The sequence below is a fragment of the Nycticebus coucang genome, chromosome 24 (genome assembly GCF_027406575.1).
Source record: "Nycticebus coucang isolate mNycCou1 chromosome 24, mNycCou1.pri, whole genome shotgun sequence".
NCBI classification, from domain to species: Eukaryota; Metazoa; Chordata; class Mammalia; order Primates; family Lorisidae; genus Nycticebus; species Nycticebus coucang.
The window spans coordinates 30,869,438-30,890,289 of record NC_069803.1 but is presented as its reverse complement, the minus strand read 5'-3'; the positions used below and the strand labels follow the sequence as shown (position 1 = coordinate 30,890,289).

Sequence of the window (20,852 nt, the reverse complement as noted above, 5' to 3'; positions counted from 1 at the left end):
AGCATAGAACAGTCATAATATCCTTATATTATCCTGTTGCTGCCTCTAGAATCTGCAATGATGAGCTTTCTTTTATTCCTGATGTTGGAGATTTTTGTCGTCTTTTTTCTTTTGTGATCAGTCTGACTGGAAGTTTATCAATTTCATTGATCTTTTCAAAGCACTGGCTTTAGGTTCCATTGATTTTTTTCTAGTGCTTTTCTGCTTTCAATTTCATTGATTTCCACTCTGGTCTCCACAGTCTCCCTTTTTCTATTTAACTTTGGGCTTAGTTTGCTCTTCTTTACCTAATTTCTTAAGGTGGAAGCAAAGTCATTGATTTGAGAACTTTATTCCTTTCTAATGCAGTTAGTGCTTTAAATTTTCCCCTAAGAGCTATTTCAGTGATACCCCACAATTTTTCTTATCTTGTGTTTTTATTTTTATTCAATTCAAAGTATCTTCTGATTTCCCTTTCTGCCTTATTCTTTGACACATAGGTTATTTAGAAGTAAATTATTTAGTTTCTAAATATTTGGGATTTTCCACATATCATTATTTGATTACTTTCTAATTTAATTGCATTGTAGTCCGAGAATATATTTTGTATGACTTAAATTCTTTTAGATTGATGATAGATTTATAGGTTATTGATACTTGTATTTATTTTGATTGTTTATTAGCTATAGCTCTTTAAGTGATTGCTTTAGAGTTTACAGTATACATACTTAAGCAATCACAGTCTCCCTGGAAGTGATGTTACACCACCTGGCATCAGTATAAGACCTTTACAACAAGGTACCAACATTTCTCCCTCCTCACTTTTATGCTGCTGTTGTCATACATTTTGCTTTTATGTGTTATAAATCCAACATTACACTGTTAGTATTTTTGCTTAGTTATCTTTTAGTGTTGCGGCCCCCAACCTCCAGGCTGTGGAGTGGTACCAGGCCATGGCCTGTTAGGAACTGGGCTGCAATGCAGGAGATGAGTGGTGGGCAAGTGAAGCTTCATCCGTATTTACAGCTGTTCCCTAAGACTCACATCACTGCGTGGCAACATTAGATTCTCATAGGAGCATGAACCTAGCTGTCAAATGTGCGTATGAGGGGTCTAGGTTGTGCTCCTTATGAGACTCTAATGCCCCTCCCCACAAATACATGGAGAAATTGTCTTCCATGAAACTGGTCCCTGGTGTCAAAAAGGTTTAGGACCTGTATTTTTCTTGCTAGTAAGCATTTTTGGGTTTTTGTTTGTTTGTTTTTTTTTTTTTTTTGGTTTTTGTTTGTTTTTTAAGAGACAGTGTCTTGGTCTGGAGTGTAGTGGCTCAATCATAGCTCACTGCAGCCTTGAACTCCGGAGCTCCAACAATCCTGCCTCAGCCTCCTGGGTAGCTGGGACTACAGGTGTGCTCCACCACACCCAGCTATTAAAAAATTTTTTTTTGTAGAGACAGGGTCTCATTATGTCGCTCAGGCTTGTCTTGAACTCCTGGCCTCAAGCAATCCTCCCACCTAGGGATCCTATGCTGAAATTACAGACATGAGCTACTGTACCCCACCCAGGGAGCATTTTTGGTACTGTCCATTCCTTCATGTGGATCATATTTCTGTGTGATATCATTTTTCTTAGGCCTGAGGACCAAAAAGCAGGATGCATAACATGGTGATTGATATGCTGCTTGCTTGTGGTGATGACATCTTTCATCTGTTGTATATCTGGATAAGTTCTTACTTTGCCTTTATCTCTGAAAGTTGTTTTTACTGGGTATAGAAGTATAGGTAATTCCCCCCCGCCCCATTTCCTGATAATGAGATAGGTTAATTTAGAGAAGTTGCTTTTTTCTTCTTTGAAGATGTTGCCCCACCATCTTCTGGCTTATTTTGTTTCCAGTAAGGAATCTGATGATAAGATTATCTGTTCTCTTGTACGTGACATAGCTCCTTATCTCTGGCTGCTTTTGAGCCTTTCTCTTTACTGTAGTAAAGAATTTGACCAGTGTGCTCACCACATGCCCACGTGTAGGTGGTCACATGCATGAATGGAGTCCATCAAACTTGCCGGATTTTATGATTTCCATCAAATGTGGAAAATTTTTATCCATGTTTTCTTTCTCTCTCTCTCTCTCTCTTTTTTTTATGGAAACAGAGTTTCACTCTGGTGCTCTGAGTAGAGTCCCATAGCATTATAGCTTGCAGCAAACTCAAGCTCTTGGGCTCGAGCGATCCTCTTGCCTCAGTTTCTATTTTTTGTAGAGACAGGGTCTCGCTCTGGCTCAGGCTGGTCTTGAACTCGTGATCTCAAGCAATCCACCTGCCTTGATCTCCCAGAGTGCTGAGACTTTAGGTATGAGCCACAGGCCTGGCCTCATTCTTTCTTTCTTTCTTTTTTCTTTTAAAACTTATATGTTTTCTTTTAAAACATAAATGTTTATTGCAGTTCTATTCATAGTATCCCCAAACTTGAAATACCCCAAATATCCATTAAGAGGTTAATGGATAAACAAACTATGGCATATCTCAGCAATAAACAGGAATGAAAAATTTCAAAAACATTATGCCGAACAAAAGAAACCAGTTGCAAAGTAGAAAATACTGTATCATTCCATTTATACAAAATTCTTTTAAACATTAATCTAAAATACATTAATGGGGCAGCACCTGTGGCTCAAAGGAGTAGGGCGCCAGCCCCATATACTGGAGGTGGTGGGTTCAAACCCGGCTCTAGCCAAAAACTGCAAAAAAAGAAAAATAATAATAAAATAAAGAAATAAAATAAAATATATTAATGAAAAATAGACCAGTGTGTGCCAGGGGTTGGAGGTGGGATTGTGACTGTGAGGATGCTTATGTCATCTGTCAAATGTCATAAATCTGTGCTCTCAAAACGGGGGGATTTTTTTTTTTTTTTTTTTGTAGAGACAGAGTCTCACTGTACCGCCCTCGGTAGAGTGCCGTGGTGTCACACGGCTCACAGCAACCTCTAACTCTTGGGCTTAGGTGATTCTCTTGCCTCAACCTCCGGAGCAGCTGGGACTACAGGCGCCCGCCACAACGCCCGGCTATTTTTTGGTTGCAGTTTGGCCGGGGCTGGGTTTGAACCCGCCACCCTCAGCATATGGGGCCGGCGCCCTACTCACTGAGCCACAGGTGCCACCCAAAACGGGGGGATTTTATTGTATGTGAGTTATATCTAATGAAAGCTAAAAATAAAACATCAGAATTAACATTTAAAATATTTCTTTCCATCGACCACATCCTAGGATACAAATCAAACCTCAGCAAAATTAAAAGGATAGAAATTATACCTTGCCTCTCCTCAGACCACAAGGCAATGAAGATGGAACTCAACTCCAACAAAAACGTTCATCCTCACACAAAGACTTGGAAATTAAACAACTTGATGCTGAATGATAGTTGGGTTCAGGAAGAGATAAAGACGAAATTGTTAATTTCCTCAAACATAACAACAATGAAAACATAAGCTACCCAAATCTGTGTGTTACATCAAAGCCCTGCCATAAGACATAAGGCATTCATAAGAGGGAAATTTATCACATTAGATGCCTACATTTGGAAAACAAAAAGAGAGCACATCAACAAACTCATGAATGAACCATCTTATGGAACTGGAAAAAGAAGAATGCTCTAATCCCAAACCTAGCAGAAGAAAAGAAATAACCAAAATTTAATCAGAAATTAATGAAATTGAAAACAAAAGAATCATTCAAAACATTAATGAAACAAAAAGTTGGTTTTTCGAAAAATAAATAAAATTCATAAACCTTTGGCCAGATTAACTAGAAACAGAAAAGTAAAATCTTTAATAACCTCAATCAGAAACAATAAAGGGGAAATAACAACAGATGCCACAGAGATACAAGAGACCATCTCTGAGTACTACAAGGAACTCTATGCCCAGAAATTTGACAATGTGGAGGAATGGATCAATACCTAGAATCACATCCCCTCCCTAGACTTAATCAAGAAGAAATAAAGGTCTTGAACAGACCAATTTCAAGAACTGAGATCAAAGAAAGAATAAAAAATCTCCCCCCCCCAAAAAAATGCCCAAGGCTTCACACCAGAATTCTATCAAACCTTCAAAGAAGAGCTTATTCCCATACTGCAGAAATTATTCCAAAAAATTGAGGAGGAAGGAATCTTCCCCAACATGTTCTATGAAGCAAACATCACCCTTATACCAAAACCACAAGACCCAACTAAAAAGGAGAACTTCAAACTAATTTCATTAATGAATACAGATGCAAAAATACTCAATAAAATCCTAGCCAATAGATTACAGCAATACATTGAAAAAATCATTCATCACGATCAAGTTGGTTTCATCCCAGGGATGCAAGGCTGGTTTAACATATGTAAGTCTATAAACGTAATTCACCCTATCAACAGAAGCAAAACCAAATACCATATGATCCTCTCAATAGATGCAGAAAAAGCATTGGATAAAATTCAGCATAGTTTTCTAATTAGTACACTTAAGACTATAGGCATAGGTGGCATACTGAATGGAGTAAAACTGAAAGCTTTTCCACTTAGAACTGGAACCAGACAAAGTTGTCCTCTGTCACCACTACTATTCAACATAGTGCTGGAAGTTCTAGCCAATATAATCAGGCAAGAGAGGGAATAAAGGGCGTCCAAATGGGGGCAGAGGAGGTCAAACTCTTGCTCTTTGCTGATGATATGAGCTTAAAGTACCCCAAAGACTCAACCACAAGACTCCTGGAAGTCATCAAAAACTACAGCAATGTCTCAGGATATAAAATCAATGTCCACAAATCAGTAGCCTTTGTATATGCTAATAACAGCCAAGATGAGATGCTAACCAGGCACACAAATCTCTTCACAGTAAGAGAAAAAAAAAAAGAAATACCTAACAAAAGAGGTGAAGGACCTCTATAAAGAAAATTATGAAACCCTAAGAAAAGAAATAGCAGAGGATGTTAACAAATGGAAGAATATACCATGCTCATGGCTGGGAAGAATCAACATTGTGAAAATGTCTATACTTCCCAAAGCAATCTACACATTCGGTTCAATCCCCATTAAAATACCAACATTATACTTTCAAGATTTGGAAAAAGTAATTCTTTGTTTTGTATGGAACCAGAGGAAACTTCATAGTAATATTACAAGGCCATAGTGATCAAAACAGCATGGTATTGGCACAAAAATAGAGACATTGACATTTGGAACAAAATAGAAAACCATGAGATGAAACTAACCTCTTAAAGCCACCCAATCTTTGATAAACCAAACAAGAACATACATTGGGGAAAATAATCCCTATTCAATAAATGGTGTTGGGAGAAGTGGCTAACCACATGTAAAAGACCGAAACTGGACCCGCACCTCTCACCAGTTACAAAAATTAATTCAAGATGGAGAGAAGATCTAAATCTAAGGCATGAAACAATAAAAATCCTTGAAGAAAGTGTGGGGAAAACACTTGAAGATATCGGCCTCGGGAAAGATTTCATGAAGAAGACTTTTGTGGCAATTTTAACAATAACAAAAATAAACAAATGGGACTTAATTAAACTGAAAAGCTTCTGTACAGCTAAAGAAACAACAACCAAAGCAAACAGACAACCTTCAGAAGGGGAAAAGATGCTTGCATATTATGAATTGGACAAAGCTTGATAACTAAGATCTATAAAGAACTAAAAATAATCAACAAAAAAGACCCAATAATCACTGAGCAAGAGACATGAATAGAACCTTCTCTAAAGAAGACAAATGAATGGCTAGCAAACATGTGAAAAAATGCTCCTTGTCCCTCATTGTCAGAGAAATGCAAATCAAAACCACCCGGAGATATCACCTAACCCCCGTGAGAAGGGCCTACCTAACCCCACTGAGGCCCAGTCTCAAAGCTGCCGAAGCTGGCGTGGATGTGGAGAGAGGGAACACTTTTATATTGAGGGTGGGATTGAAACTAATACAACCTTTTTGGAAAGACGTATGGAGAACCCTCAAAGAACTCAAATTAGACCTCCCTTTTGATCCTGCAATCCCATTACTAGGCATCTACCCAGAAGGAAAAAAAGTCCTTTTATCGTAAGGACATTTGCACTAGGCTGTTTACTGCAGCTCAATTTACAACCACCAAAATGTGGAAACAGGCTAAATGCCCATCAACCCAGGAATGGATTAACAACCTGTGGTATAGGTACACCACTGAATACTAGTCACCCATTAAAAGAAATGGAGACTTTACATCTTTTGTATTAACCCAGATGGAGGTGGAACACATTCTTCTTAGTAAAGCATCACAAGAATGGAGAAGCAAGAATCCAACGTACTCAATTCTAACATGAAGGCAGCAGACGAGCTAATACAAGAGGGTGGGTAGGGGAATGAGAAGTGGGGGGGGAGGGATGGGGATCACGGTGTGTGGCACATGTCTTGGGGGCAGGACACAATTATAATAGGGACTTTATCTAACAAATGCAATCTGTGTAACCTAATTCTTTGTACCCTCAGTGAATCCTGAGCAATAAAAATAAATAAAAAAAATATTTCTTCCCTTTAAATTTTAGCACCCTGGGGCAAGACACCAGCCTCCTGATCACCTGTCCCTCTACCATAATCCTGTGAGAGTTGTAATTCCATACAAACCTCTCTATTCCCTTTTTCAACTCTGCTTAGGTATCAGGCCTCTGGTGAGAGAATCTTTTTTTTTTTTTGCAGTTTTTTTGGCCAGGGCTGGGTTTGAACCCACCACCTCTGGTATATGGGGCCGGTGTCCTATTCCTTATGCCACAGGCACTGCCCAGTGAAAGAATATTTGTCCTGGTTTTTTTTTTTTATTATGTTTTAAAAGTGTGGAATAACTTTAAAGATCTTTGTATCGCGTAGTGGTGGGGAAAGTCATTATAAAAATTAATTTCGGGCTATGTGCGTTTTCAGGCTAGATGGCCCAGGTAGAAGGCTCTGTTGGAGCCACAGCACCATGACAAGTGGCTTCCTGATGTCACACTTTTGCTGCTTCCCCGGCTCTCTGCTTGCTGTGGTCTTGGTTTTACGGATCTGCTTCTGTTTCGCAGCCTACGGCATGAACGCTTGTCGACGAGTCGACGGTGCCTCCTCTCCCTCTGCTATCTTTCTGTCCACGCTCCTGGGGCAATCACATCCAGTCCCTGGCCATTTTTTTTCCTTCAAATACTTTTCTAGCCTTTTCTCTGCTGGGAACTCTAAGTCCCCTGAAATTGCCTTAAAGCTCAATGATGCTTTAAAATCTTTTCTTTTCAAACTGTATTTCGTTCTGGAGAGTTTCTATTTGCTATGTTGTCAAGTCCACTGATCTTTTCTCCCACAATTCTAACATCTAATCCCGTCCGATGTATTTTTTGTCCTACACATTCTAGTTTCATCTGGGGAAGATCAGCTTAGGTCTTTTTAAAGTATCTTCCACGTCTCCACTTAACTTTTTGAACATCTGAAATATAGTTGTAATAACTACCTTCCCACCTTTGTTGCTAATTCTGTGTCAGTCTCAATGAATGGATTTTTCTCACTGTGCGTCCCTTTCTGTGTCTGGTCATCTTGAATCAGGTGCTGGACGTTGTGAGTTTTATATTGCTGGGTGCTGGCTATTTCTGTATTCCTATAAATATTCTTGAGCTTTGTTGTTACACAGGTAAGCGACTTGGGAGCAGTCTGATCGTTTTGCATTTTGCTTTTGAAATTTATTAGGCAGGACTGGGGTTTGGGGGTTAATTTCCCCCCAATCCTGAGATTAGATCCTTCTCTATCCCTTAACCAGTGGCTGTGAATGATCAAGCTGCCTGTTGGAATAGCTGCTTAATACTCCGCTGAAACCTGCTAGGGGCCCTCTACAGGTCCTTAGATTTTTTTGTCTGTGTAACTGTGTCCTCTCTGGTCCTCTATCTTGGGAACTCTAACTCGTTGCCCTGGACTCCCAGCACCTTCTCTTCAACTCAGGGAGTCTACGTGGGTTTCCCCAGAGACTCTCCCAAGGCAGTAACGCAGGCAATGGTATGGCTCACCTCATTGACTTCCCAGGCTAATGGATCACTGCCCCTTGCTGCCTGGTGCCTAAAGTCTTGAAGACTCACGTCACATATATTGTCCTCTTTTCAGTTGTGTTACTCAGGAGGATGTATCCAGCCTCTGCTATCCCAGCTTGACCAGAGGTGGCCCCCATCTCACACGGCCACTCGGACACGGCCCGTGAACTGTTCCTCACTCCTGGGAATCTCTGTTGGAGAACTGGAAGAGGGTAGCTCTGCTGGCCACAGGACATCCCAGGTTCATTCTTGGGTAGTCTTTGTGATTTTGTGATTCTTCCACCTTCAAACTTCCATAATGTTCATTTTAATGGCGTCTCACACCAGCGAAGTCTGTGGGTGAAGAGAACACAGGCACAGCCTCTGCCAAGAGCTCGCTCCTTGTCTGTACCCTGGGGTCCTCCCTGGTAACAGTATTTAGGGTCATGCGTGGCTTTTCCCTGCTGGTTCCCAAGGACCCCAACTGCCCACAAGGGCTTGGCTCTGAGGCTGCGGACTGCTGTGTCTGGCTGCTGGCAGGTTTGCTGTTGTGCTGAGGTGATGCTCCCTGACGTCCAGGGGCATCCTCACCATCTGGGACAGACTGAGCTCCAGAGTGTCTGTTTCTCTAGTGGTCACCTGGACACCTCGGCCACTGGCCCCTCCCTCAGTCACAGGCCTCTTCAGGGGGCTCCACGTTGGAGAAGTCAGGTGAAAGGTATCTAGATACATGGCCCTGGGGGGCACAGGTGCAGTCAGGTGGTCCCTCCTCATCTCCGCTATGCCTGGCTCTGTGCTACCCCAGATGTAATAAATGTCCTACCAGTTTAATGTCAGCAGGGACCAGACAAGAGGGGCACACTCCACCAGCTACAGTCACTAAAAGTTGATAGAAAAAAAAAAAACACATTTCATTTCCAGGCAGACATTAATATGTGTCCGGTTTATCAGACCAACTGGAGCTAATGTTTCCCTTTCATGCAGAACAGCCTGTCTTCTTGCTCCATAGGCCATGTTCTCGTTATGTTCCTGTATGTTACTCCAAGGCCCGAGGGCAGTTCCTTCCTATTCAGGAGACACAAACTGAACCCCTTTCCTCTGTTCAGTCCAGCTGTCAGTGGCAAGAAGAGCCTGTTTCCATGACAGCACCTGCTGTCTCGGGCTCAAAGACACACAGAGCCACCCATCACTGCCCTGAGTCCCCGAGGGCATCAGAAGGAGGCTCAGACACTCAGAGCCACCCATCACTGCCCTGAGTCCCCAAGGACATCAGAAGGAGGCTCAGACACTCAGAGCTACCCATCACTGCCCTGAGTCCCCGAGGGCATCAGAAGGAGGCTCCGATACTCAGAAACACCCATCACTGCCCTGAGTCCCCGAGGGGATTAGAAGGAGGCTCAGACACTCAGAGACATCCATTATTGCCCTAAGTCCCCGAGGGCATCGGAAGGAGGCTCAGACACACAGAGACCCAGGGAAAAGCACCAAGGAGCCCCAGTCTGGCCGCAGCATCAGGGTACAGGGTCAGGCTGCGGTGGTTTAGGCTGTTGTGCCCTGCCCTGAGAGGGCCGGAGAAACTGCAGAGCCTGCGGCCTCCCCTCCCTGAGCCCTCTGGTCCACTGCCACCTTCTCTCCAGGCCAGAAGGGTACCTAGTTCATGAGTGTCTGCTGAGGCAAGGGAGAGTGCGCTGGGCATGGCCCTGGCACCTGCTAGGGGCAGAGGCTGAAAGGGGCTGACGAGGCTGGACAGAGCCCCCCAGACAGACAGGAGCATTTGATTGTGACTATCTAAAATCCACTTATCAGGGCAAGGATGCCTCCTTTGGCAACCTTCCAATGGTTTTCCATCACCTCCCACAAAGGCAGACCAACTGTCCTCCTACAGGCCACAGTGGGGAGCCTCTCACCAGCGTCCTCCCTCGCGCCAGCCTGGCTCCTCCTGCCCATGTACAGGGCAGCACAGCGCCTTCAGAGCTCCATGCCCCAGCACGCCCCTCCCTGATATTTGCACATGGCTCCTTCAAACTTTTGTTCAATACTGCCCATTCCTACCACACCACGGATTCCCCAGAGCCCTGACTCAAGCCTGCTTCCCCCAGTACACAGCACACGTGGCAACCTGCCGGGACGTTCCAGAATCCCTCATACATTATGTCAGTGGTCTCAACCTTTTTGGCATCAGACACTGGTTTCATGAAAGACAATTTTCCCATAGACTGGGGTTGGGAGGTTCTCATAAGGAGTACAGCCTAGACCCCTCGCACACACAGTTTATAGATGAAGCTTTGCTCGCTCCTGGGCATGCTCACCTCCTGTGGTGTGGCTGAGGGGCTGGGGACCACAGCACTAGGCCATCGCCTGGTGCTCCTCTGTGAAGCCAGAATCTCATTTTGATTTGTTTTTGGGTATTTGAGAACAGATTTCTCTCTCCCACCCAGAACAGCCCCTGGCGTGCACATGATGCTGGAGTAGTGTTAACTAAATGGGCTGACCAGCGGGGACAGAGCCCTTCCCCCACAGGTGGGGCTGAGACCCAGCCCCACGTGAGGATTTAGGACTGTCAGGCCTCCGTGTCAGCAGGCCTGGCAGGGCAGGGGCCCTGTGGCCAGTGAGGATGTTCTTACCACCTCAGTCTGTAACAGTCACCATCATAGTTATGCAACTCCGATGGCCCACTGTCCCAATGGTTCATAAGTGGGACACAGAGGGACAAAATCGTGCTGATACAACTTGACTGAATCCGCAGGGTGGACATTAAAGCGGGGGGTTGGGGGGGGCTTTGTCATTGGGGAATCCCTAATGTGTGGCTTCCCTCAACCAGCTACTTAGCAGGGTCATGGCAGTGCTGCGGCCAGGCCCCCGGCAGGGCGAGGGCGACGTCCCCACAGGGCACACCTGGAGGAGCAGAGCACACAGCAGGCAGCATCACACACAACACAGACAGACACAGCCAGGATATGCGAGGGCACACGGCTGGGCGTCCACGCCATGCTCCCGGGGGCCGCTGGCTCTCCTGCACCTGGCCCAGGTGGATACAGTGGAGACAGGCAGTGTGAGGGGATGAGTGAACCAAAGGTCACGATGAGGTCAGAGGCAGAAGAAAAAGGTGACAGGATGTGATCAGATGAACCTACCCCCACGGGCATGAGATGGCACATCTCAGCAGACACAGGACGTGGGACAGAGGACAGGGAGGGCTCAGCAGGAAAGGGTCTGCCTGGCAGGAGGCCCCGGGCCTAGCCCTGCCTGGACCACATGCCCTGTGTGGGAACGTGATCGTCACCATGCTGCATCCAGGGTGACATTTCAGACACCAGAGGAAGATGTGTCACAGAACTGAATTTTTTAAAGTTCTTAAGGAATCTTAGGCATTAATCCACCTTGGTGATTCTAAAGAGGAGCAGGTGACTCAGCACCTCCAGGAGGCAGCAGAAGCCAGGCCTCCTGGGCCACTGCACTGGGCCGAGGTAGAAGTGGGGCCTCTGACCTGTGCCTGTGCTGGGGCAGAGAGAGGGCGGGCAAGAGGGAGGGCATGGGGAGGCCCAGCTGGCCCTCCCTGGAGGAGAGTGGGCCTCAAGGAGAAGCTGGGGCATTGGGAGCAAAGGTCACACCAGGGACTCCCTGCCACGCTGAACCCCATTGGAGAAGGAGAAGGTTGAGGGGAAAGGGAGAGACAGAAGAGACTGGGCTGCAGGAAAAGCAAACTGCTTAGCCCCCAGACACGGCCGCGGCAGTGTTTTTAAACACCATCTAGCTAATTCATGTTAGACCTCAGCCAGAATCTCCATACTCACTGCTGCTCAAACACCAGATGATTCACAGAGGGGGATACTGACACCCCACAGAGGGCTCATGCCCTGGGAAGAGCTACACGGGACGTTCGTAGCCAAGTAGGGGCAGAGGCAGGCCGGCCACCCCAGTCTCAGCTCTTTCCTGCTACAGAAAGCCCTGCTGGGGCCCTGGCCCTGAGGATAAGGGCTAGGGAGATGCTGGGCACAGGGGGGCAGCGGAGCACCCCCACCTGCACAGGGGCCAGTCTCTCCTGCTCACCTCTGCTCTCCCAGGAAGAGGAATAGATGGATCTGGGGGATGAAATACTGTGGGAAGGTGGCCACCAGTGCTGGAGCCTAGACAGTGGCGCCCACCCCAGGACACACTCACCATTCATCTGGGACGGTGACAGCGAGTAGTCACGGTCCGTGTGCCGCCGGTCTGGCTTCAGGTTCCGGCTGTGCCTGACCGTGCCCTCCAGCATGCTCACCAGCTCCGACCGGTCGATGTTCCGCAGGGCCGCATACAAGTTCTCCACTGCCAGGAAAGGGACAAAGGGCTGTGACTGAGGGTGGCCAGGGAGTGTCCTGCCGGCTCTGAAATGGGGGGCCGGGAGGAGAAAGGGAGAAGGGAGAGGACCGAGGATCATTTTTTTGGGAAGGTGCCTATTTGGAGAATACTTTTCTATATTTCAATAGATCTTTCCCACATACTAGAAGTGGCCAATTTAAAGGCTCAGAAAGACTGTGTATGTGTGTGTGTGTTTTTTTTTACTGTTGTGTGTTACTGTAAGAGAATACTACAAGGTCATAACCACTAGATTTTTTTTTTTTTTTTGCAGTTTTTGGCCAGGGCTGGGTTTGACCCACCGTCTCCGGCATATGGGGCCAGCGCCCTACTCCTTTAAGCCACAGGTGCCGCCCATAACCACTAGATTTTGTCCTCTTGATAGTCTTGGTCCTTGCCAGTTGACTTGAGATGCAAACAGAAGCACTCAATTTACTCCCTGTGGGAATCTGGTGGAGGAGGAGCTGGAAGGGAGTGAGAGGAATCTTCCTTCCAGGCTGGAGAAGGAGAATTGAGAACCCTCTCACACTGGGATCCCACAGAACCCGGTTGAGAAACCCAACAGCAAGACTTCAAAGGTGTGAGTCCTACACCCTGTTTACGAGCTGTCACCTCGGAGTGCTAGTGCAATTTTAACTTGCTCCAAGGACAGAAAGACTTAGGCCACGGTTCTCTGGTAACGTCTTCTGGCAGGACTGGGTACAGACCTATTGATTCTGAGATGTGTGTCTGTGTACGTGAGACAGACAGTCACACAGGCCTGACACCAAGGCCAGCACTGTGTGCAGAGATCAGAGGAGGGGCGGCTGGGTGCAGAGCTACCAGCGCAGGTCTCTGGGAGGGAGGGTCTCATAGGCTCAACGGTACTAACTCTTTGCATCTTCGCCTTCACGGAGGACCCAGAGGTTCAGCAAGGCTGCGCTCTGCTCCAGCAAGGAGTTGGGGTTTTCCACTCGGACTCTGTTGACGTCTTCCACGCTGAACTGCAGCTCCCGGGCCAACTCTGCAAGCAAAGGGCCAGAGCCAAGGTGAGCCCAGCCAGACTCCAGCTCCCAGGCAGCGCTTTGTGGAGTGGACACGCCGGTGGGGAGCAAGGGCAGCTACTGTGCAGCCTTCCTCTGCATTTGGTGTTTCCTCTCACCAAGAAACACCTTGTGAAATGCCAACACCCACATCTTTGTATCCCCAGAAAATGGGGAGGGTAAGGGAGGGGCTTGATAAATGACAACTAAATGGATGAATGCATGAATGAACCAGGGCCCTCTCCTTTCCTGACTTCAAACAGGAGACGATGAGAATGAGCCTCTCAGCAAGGTCACAGAGCTGTGAGTCTGGCCAGGAGGGCGCTGAGCCCGCCGGTTCCCATCCCAGTGCTGCTTGCACCAACCCAGGACGCCACTCACATGCCTCCCAGGACCAGTTACAACAGAAAAGCATCTCTGTACCTATGTTTCTTCGGGGACAGGCACTGTTGACATTTAAAATGAAAATCGCGTTCTTCTCATCTGAACGCAAGGCACTATCATAGTAGCTTTCCCTATTATTTTTATTGTTATTTCTTGCAAGTGCTTTAGAAGGGAAAACAGCAGTAGAGTCTAATTTCAAAGATGGAGACCAGGGAGAAAGTGATAATGAGCGTCAGAAGATGCAGATCCAACAGGCACGTGCACATACATGCACACTCACACTTGCCTACACACACACTCCTCCACACACACACACACACACCTGCATATGCTCACACGTGCATACACACATCCCACATCCGTGCACACTTCCACACGCACACACACACAGCTAGCAGTCCCTGAACTTCTGAGCCCACCCCACTGCCCTGCGGTACGTGGCTGCTAAGGGTTTCTGACCCCTCATGTAGATGCTAACAAAAGAAAGAGAAGGGGGAGGAAGAGGAGCATTCCCTGTGTACAGCACGCTGCTCAGGAGCTCTCACTGCCTTTCTCCCCCTCACTTCATCAAAGAGCCACCCCTGAGCCCGCAGGGCTTCTGAGACTTCAGCCACAGCAGAGCTTTCAAGTGCAACAAGCCAAGACGCCCTGCCCTTCCCTCCTCTTCCTCCACAGAACACAACGTGCAGAGGGAGGTTGAAGTTTGTTCCTGTTTGTTTTTTTTTTCTTTTTCTTATTATTTTTTTAAATTAAGTCTCGTTTTGTTTGTTTGTTTTTCTGGGCTCTCTCACTAACTAGCTACACAACAGAGTCATTCTATTCGGCTGGATCTCAGTTGTCCCTTCTGTAAAATGGGGTGAACTAGATAAATTCTCCTGCAATGTCAAGAGTTGATTTTTAGGAATCAAAACCAGACAGGAGAGGAGGGAGCCCCTTCCCCTGGCACCTGAAGGTGCTGCTTGCTGACAGAGCCATCTGAGACTGTCACTTGTCAGATGCAGCGTGGGTGGTACAAGGAGGGTTAGAAGCTTCCTGGGCTGCTCATGAAGGAGCAGGGGGGAGCCGTCCTCCCTCCCAGACACACAGTCACCCCACTCACCCGCCCAGCTGAGGCCGAGGTGCTCTGAGATAATAGCCATCTTCATGTCTGCCCGGTCCGTCCCACTGAGAAAACCTGGGGAGAAGCGTGAGATTTCACTCAGCAGCCGCAGCAGGCCACCGAGGAGGTGGCCCCGCGATGGCTCAGGCCACAGGGTCCCTGTGGACGCTGGCTGCCTCCTGACTCTGTGGGGGCCGGGGAGCCCCCAGTCCGGGTTCTACCTGCCACACACAAAGTGGGCAGAGCCTGCACCAGCTGAGGGGTGGGCTTGCTCCCCAAAAGGGAGCAGGTGTATGTCCCCACAGAGAGGTCTGTACCCAGTGTGGATTCGCTGAGGACGCTGTATCTCAGGGCCAGGGGTGTCAGGGTCCTCCTCCTGTCGTCAGCAATGCTCCCCTGCAGAAGAAAGATGGAGAAAGGGTGCTCTGGGCACGGGGCTCTTACAGTAGGTGACCTGAGTCCTTTGCTGCGGGAGGGATGACGACCCCGGGCCTGGTAATGGCCAGCAGCTCCACTTTGGAGGTTTAACATAGAGTGAAATGTGGGACGAGGCTGGAGCTCTTGTGCCTTCCTCATCATCACCACCTAAAGCAGGGTGTATTCACACCACCCTCATCACGTGGGAGGCCCTATTCAACGTTCACGGCCTGTGAGGTGGTTCCCATTTCACTCAGGAGAAAACTGAGGCCCAGAGGGGTTAAGTGACTTGCCCAAGATCACCCAGCTAATAAGCAGTGAAGCAGGGATTTGAACTTAGAAACCAAGTCTTTCTTTCTAGATTCCGTTCTGCTCAAAATAACTGTTTCTAATACTGGCCTAATGCTTCACCATGGCCCTGTGGAAAAGCACCCAGACGCTTGCTGGAGGCTGCTGAAAACATTCTTTTTTTTTTTTTTTCTTAAGAGACAGAGTTTGTTGCCCTGGGTAGAATGCTGCGGCGTCATAGCTCACAGCTCACAGCAACTTCCAGCTCTTGGGCTTAGGCGATTCTCTTGCCTCAGCCTCCCGAGTAGCTGGGACTATAGGTGCCCACCACAATGCCTGGCTATATTTTTTGTTGCAGTTTGGCTGGGGCCGGGTTTGAACCTACCACCCTCGGTATACGGGGCCTGCGCCCCTACCCACTGAGCCACAGGCGCTGCCCCTGCAGAAAACCTTTAGGAAGAAAATTTGGTTCACCTTCATCTCCAAAAAGAAAAGAGTGGTTGAGCCATAGACATATAAATGTAACCTGGGGTGTTTAGCACAACAGGCTAATGGTTTTTAAACAATAGCAACTCACAAAAACCATGGTAACATTCTGGAGATACATGATCGGTCCCAAGTCCCTAACATAGGCGGTGACTGTGATACGCTCACAGGTAGCGACTCCTTGGCTGAGCTAAAGGGCCTGGGTATTTTTGGTGGCTCCCAGGATCCCCTCCTTCGAGGGCTAGCACCCAGGGAAGGTGAGCAGTCAATGTAATGAGGCCTCTGGCGTCTGGGTGACTGTCAGTGGCAGATGCCGCGAGGGGGCCTTTGCGGCTCTCTTTCCACACTAGAGATCTTAGGGCCTGCAGCACAGACAAGCTGTCACCATCTGACACTGACATTGGCTCCTCATGCCACATGACCAGAGTCGGACTGGCCTTCCTGCCAGGCCACAGAACAAAGAACCAGAGCACAGGTGCACCTCTGTGCCTCTGGGAATTAAAGGCCGCATTTCAACAGGAAGAAGCACCCTGGCAGTGCCTGGCCTGGGCTCTGTTTGGGAACCCGTCCCTGGTCAGGGGTCCTTGTCGCGGGCAGCTCACCTTGGTGCAGGGGGGCATGGCGATATTGAGGTGGCAGAGGATGTGCTGGGTGTCCTCATACTTCATCGCCTTGCGCAGGAAGGACAGGGACCCTGCTGGCTCTCGAGTGCTGTCCCTCACCTAACATCAATCACATGAAAGGGAAGGCTCAGGGCTCCTTCTCCAGGCCGAGCAGCTGGATCAGAGGTTCCTGCCTCTCCACTTTCTAGACCCGGGGAAGAGGGGCGCCTGCCCGCACCTTCACAGGGATGGCCAGACGGTTCTCCCGGAACGACTGGAAGAGGAAGTTCCGCTGCTGGGCGGCTTTCTTCACAGGCACCAGGTTTCCAGAGAGTTCTGCAAACAGGGACATTCCTTCTAACACCTGCAGGAGAGGAGGCAGATGCGGCTCGTCAGGTAGAAGTGTCCAGACATGCTGCCCACATGTCTTTCCCTCCCTGAGGGCACCCCTGCCTGGGTGAGGCCCCAGGGGTGTGCTCTGAGTAGTAGCCCATGCTGTGTTTTGGAGGCTTTACTTGCAGAGTTTTGATGCACATGGCGTGTACTTCCTTACCCCAGAGGGCCTTAGAACAACTGGCCTGCAGCCCCCCCATGCTGCTGACCAGGGTTGCTGTCAGGCACCCCAGAGCCCCACTAGGGCACCATCATGTGGCTTTATTTGCCCGCAGACAGCTCAGGCCTGAAAAGTGCTGGGAGCTCTTGCTGTACTTTCATCTCCCTATAGCAGAGGTCCCTGCTGTGTGCACAGAGCTCTCAGTGGAGACCTCGCCATTAACCCATTTGACAGGTGAAGAAACTGAGGCCCAGAGAGACTGATTGCTTTGCCCAGTGCCTGGACAGGGCAGAACCCAGGCCCCAGCGTCTAGCCCTGTGCCCAGCCGACTGGGTCTGCCGCCTTCCACGGGGAGACTCAGCAAATTCTGAGGCCAGCCTCATCACGGCCTCCTGTTTGTTACACGTCTGAACAGAACAGGGTACCCTGGCATCAGTGGCCATGCCTTCACTCCTCCAGTGATTTGCCCACACTCTGGTTCTGCGTTCAGACAACCTAAACAAACTTTGTCTCCACCACTCACTTAGCTGTTTGCCATCGGGCAGGTCCCGGACCAGCACACAAAGCAGGGGTAAGACAGGCAGAGATAGTTGTGGGGACTGAGACTGTGCAAGAGAAGGCTCGCACACAGATGCTAGCTCCTACCCAGATCGTGGGGCCCACAGACTGTTGCCATCCCTAAGGGACGTGCAGTGATGTCTCTCGCCTCTGCCGAAGGGTCTCTAAGATGCTTCTCAAGGGCAGTTGGAGAGACACAGCCTCACAGCCCCTCTGCAGAGGGTAGGTCCCCCGGAAAACAGCCTCCTGAGTGTTTGTCACTGTGGGAGCCCAGTGCTGAGGGACCGGGGGCCATACCTCTATGTCTCTGCTCCGGGCCACCTCGACAAAGTTCTCGTGCTGCTCGAGGGTCTTGTCCACCTTGTCGTCTGTCATGCAGTAACATCGCAGGCGCCCTTCTCGGGGGTCATTCATCTTGGCAAAAATGACGAACTTGGCCATGTAGGGCACTGCGGTGAGCTCTTTGTAGAGCAGGGTGGCAAAGTTCACAGCCTCGGCGGTGCGGGGGCAGTCCGACAACCAAAACCTGAAAAAGGAGAGGATGAGTTATAAGCATGTTCCTAAGGGCGCCACTTCCTCCTGTGAGGCACGCCACTGCTTCCGTGCCACCGCTAGGCTCAGGGGCTTCAACGTAGAGGGGCGGCATCGGCCCCCACATGCTGGCTGGGGGTGGGCGCGTCTCACCTGGCGGAGACGTTGGTGGTGAAGTTGGCACACTCGTTGGCGTACACGAGCTTGGTGGTTCCGGTTATATCTTCCCACTGGGCTTGGTCTGTTCCTCCTGTAACACCAGCAGAAATGGGTCTGGGGGCCTGGGGCGGTGGCTCATCCCTGTAATCCTAGTACTCTGGGAGGCTGAAGCAGGTGGATTGCCTGAGCTCACAGGTTCGAGACCAGCTTGAGCAAAAGCAAGATCCCATCTCTAAAACTAGCCTGTAGTCCCAGCTCCTCAGGAGGCTGAGGCAAGAGGATTGGTTGTACTCAAGAGTTTGAGGTTGCCGTGAGCTATGATGCCATTGCACTCTACGAAAGGTGACAGAGTGAGACTCTCTCAAACAAAAGAAAAAAGAAATGGGACTGGGACAGTCCTCAAGACACAGGCATGCAGCTTATTGAACACTAAGGCCCTGGTGTACTGGAGCCGAGATAGCATACCTGGTGGAGCCTGCCTCATCTGTGGCCCTGAGCCCCTGCTCCCTGGCCCTCTGCTCCTCTTCCCAGAGGCCGGCACGCATACACTTCCACCCAGATGCTTCATCCCTCCACCTCCACCCCAGGAAGCCAACAAAACTAGGGGCTTTACCCTACAACACCACCCACCCCCCAGTCTGTGCCACTGGGAGGGCTGCAGCCCAGAAAACAGGGCTGAAGTGGGGCCCTCACCAGTGACGCTGCAGAGCAGGCGCAGGCTGGTGGCGTCTCCCTCCCCACTGTCTCTCGGGTTGTCCGTCCACGAAGGAGGCAGTGGGATCCGGAGCCCAATGGGGCGGTGGAACTTCCGGCGCCTGGGCTCCACGGTGACAATGGGGCTGAAGGTGGCCTGGTTGCCCAGGAGCTTGGTGACTAGCTCGTCTGGGACAGGCTGGGCCTGTGAAACGCCAAACGTGGAACACTCAGGCCCCAGCAGGAGAGCAGCCGTCAGCACACAGGGCGGGAGCTGTGCAGGGCCCTGTGGGTTGTGTGGACGCCCCCTGTGCTGAGCCACCAGGCTTTGAGGGTGAAGGTTATTGTGGCATCTCAGGACTCATCAGGGAGCCGTGCCTCATCCCTCCCTGCCCCGCTGCCCTGTGAGCTGCAAGGTCAGCGCTCTACTGTGGGGTTCTAAGGCACTGCCCAAAGTGTGGGAAGGGCATGAGCTTCCTGAGGGCCCAGGGCTCCGCACCCCACCTGGCGGGGACAGGATGCCTCACCTGCAGAGCCAGCTTCACCCTCTTAGTGACGGCGTTTTCTGGGAATGTCGCCTGCACCAGGGGCACCAGCCTGCTCTTTAGAGAGCCCCCTTCAGGGCCGACCGTGTCGTAGTCCTGGCAGAGCCGAGACATGATCACGAAGTACAGGGGGAAGTCGGTGGTGATGATGCGGCAGACCCTTTTCTTCTCCAGCTCCTCCAGGCTCCCCAGCTCTGGAACCACAGACAGTCGGCCACCCTGTCACACTGAGCACAGGCCAGGCCGTCCCGGGGCCCTGCGCCTGTGCCCTCCCCAGGGCCTGGAAGTGGGCTGGGCCTGAGGAGAAGCCACCCAGCCGCGGCCACAGCCCAGCACCCAGGTGCATGTGTGGGGACCCAGGCCTTGGCCACCAGGGCCTTTCCTACCCTCTCTGGGCTGCCCAGCCCCCAGAGATCCTGGAGGCCACATCAAGGGTGCAGCCCAGGTCCCGGGCCTGGAAGGGGTGCCCAGCCACCACACCTTCGTCCATGCCATTGAGGATCTGATCCAGGAAGTCCTCCCCATAGCGGCTCTTGTGCTCCTTCCACACGGAGCCGTTTTCACTCCTCAGAACCACGAGCTCACGGTCCCCCCGGCCGTGGGAGGCAAAGTGGGGGATCTCCACGATCACAGGGCTGAGACAGGGACAGAACAGAGTGGAGGGCACTGAGGGCAGGTGGATGGGCCCAGGGCAGGAAGGGCAGCGGCTCTGCCTGGACCCCCGATGCACACAAACCTGCTCACTGTCCCTAGGCCCAGAGAGACCCGAGGGCAGGACTCAGTCTCATGTTACCATGGCCTCACTTCGCCATGGCCACACTGCGAGGCCAGAGGATCCTGCCCTTGGACGTGACTCTGAGAACCCACGTGACATCCTGGACAGGTGACCTCCCAAGCCCCAGCCTCCTGTGTCAAACAGCCGCAGTGGCCTTCCCTTTGGAGGAGGTGCAGAGGACTCAGGTGGAGAAATTCAAGGAGAAAGCACGTGGTGGGCTGCTTCACAGATGGTGGTGACCACCCGGTGTGGGGACAGGACGGCAGATAGAGGTGGGAAATAAGGCAGAGCCTCCTGGGCAAGGCCCTCCGGCATAACACCCAACAGTGCCTGAAGGGGCAGCAAAACTCCCAACATGATCCAGGCTGCTGCAGAGACGTGGGGTGCA

The 20,852-nt window shown here is 49.9% G+C and overlaps 1 protein-coding gene and 1 long non-coding RNA gene across 9 annotated transcripts in view; one reads left to right on the top strand and one right to left on the bottom strand.

Moving 5' to 3' along the window:
• LOC128576386 (uncharacterized) overlaps positions 1-14,456 on the top strand; it is a 37,339-nt gene extending 22,883 nt beyond the window's left edge. Inside the window, exons 2-3 of the long non-coding RNA XR_008377361.1 lie at positions 13,249-13,380; positions 13,638-14,456. This is a non-coding gene — a long non-coding RNA (uncharacterized LOC128576386). The remainder of the gene's footprint in view (positions 1-13,248; positions 13,381-13,637) is intronic.
• Positions 1-20,852, bottom strand: part of ANK1 (ankyrin 1) — a 199,252-nt gene that overhangs the window by 20,328 nt on the left and 158,072 nt on the right. For all 8 annotated transcript variants that reach the window (XM_053578494.1, XM_053578493.1, XM_053578495.1 and 5 more), the window contains 11 exons: positions 20,170-20,324; positions 19,672-19,883; positions 19,145-19,349; positions 18,446-18,542; positions 18,059-18,287; positions 16,889-17,014; positions 16,651-16,770; positions 15,175-15,253; positions 14,858-14,932; positions 13,224-13,355; positions 12,176-12,322 (listed from right to left, as the gene is read on the bottom strand). In XM_053578494.1, coding sequence (XP_053434469.1) covers positions 12,176-12,322; positions 13,224-13,355; positions 14,858-14,932; positions 15,175-15,253; positions 16,651-16,770; positions 16,889-17,014; positions 18,059-18,287; positions 18,446-18,542; positions 19,145-19,349; positions 19,672-19,883; positions 20,170-20,324 — 1,577 coding nt within the window. The remainder of the gene's footprint in view (positions 1-12,175; positions 12,323-13,223; positions 13,356-14,857; positions 14,933-15,174; positions 15,254-16,650; positions 16,771-16,888; positions 17,015-18,058; positions 18,288-18,445; positions 18,543-19,144; positions 19,350-19,671; positions 19,884-20,169; positions 20,325-20,852) is intronic.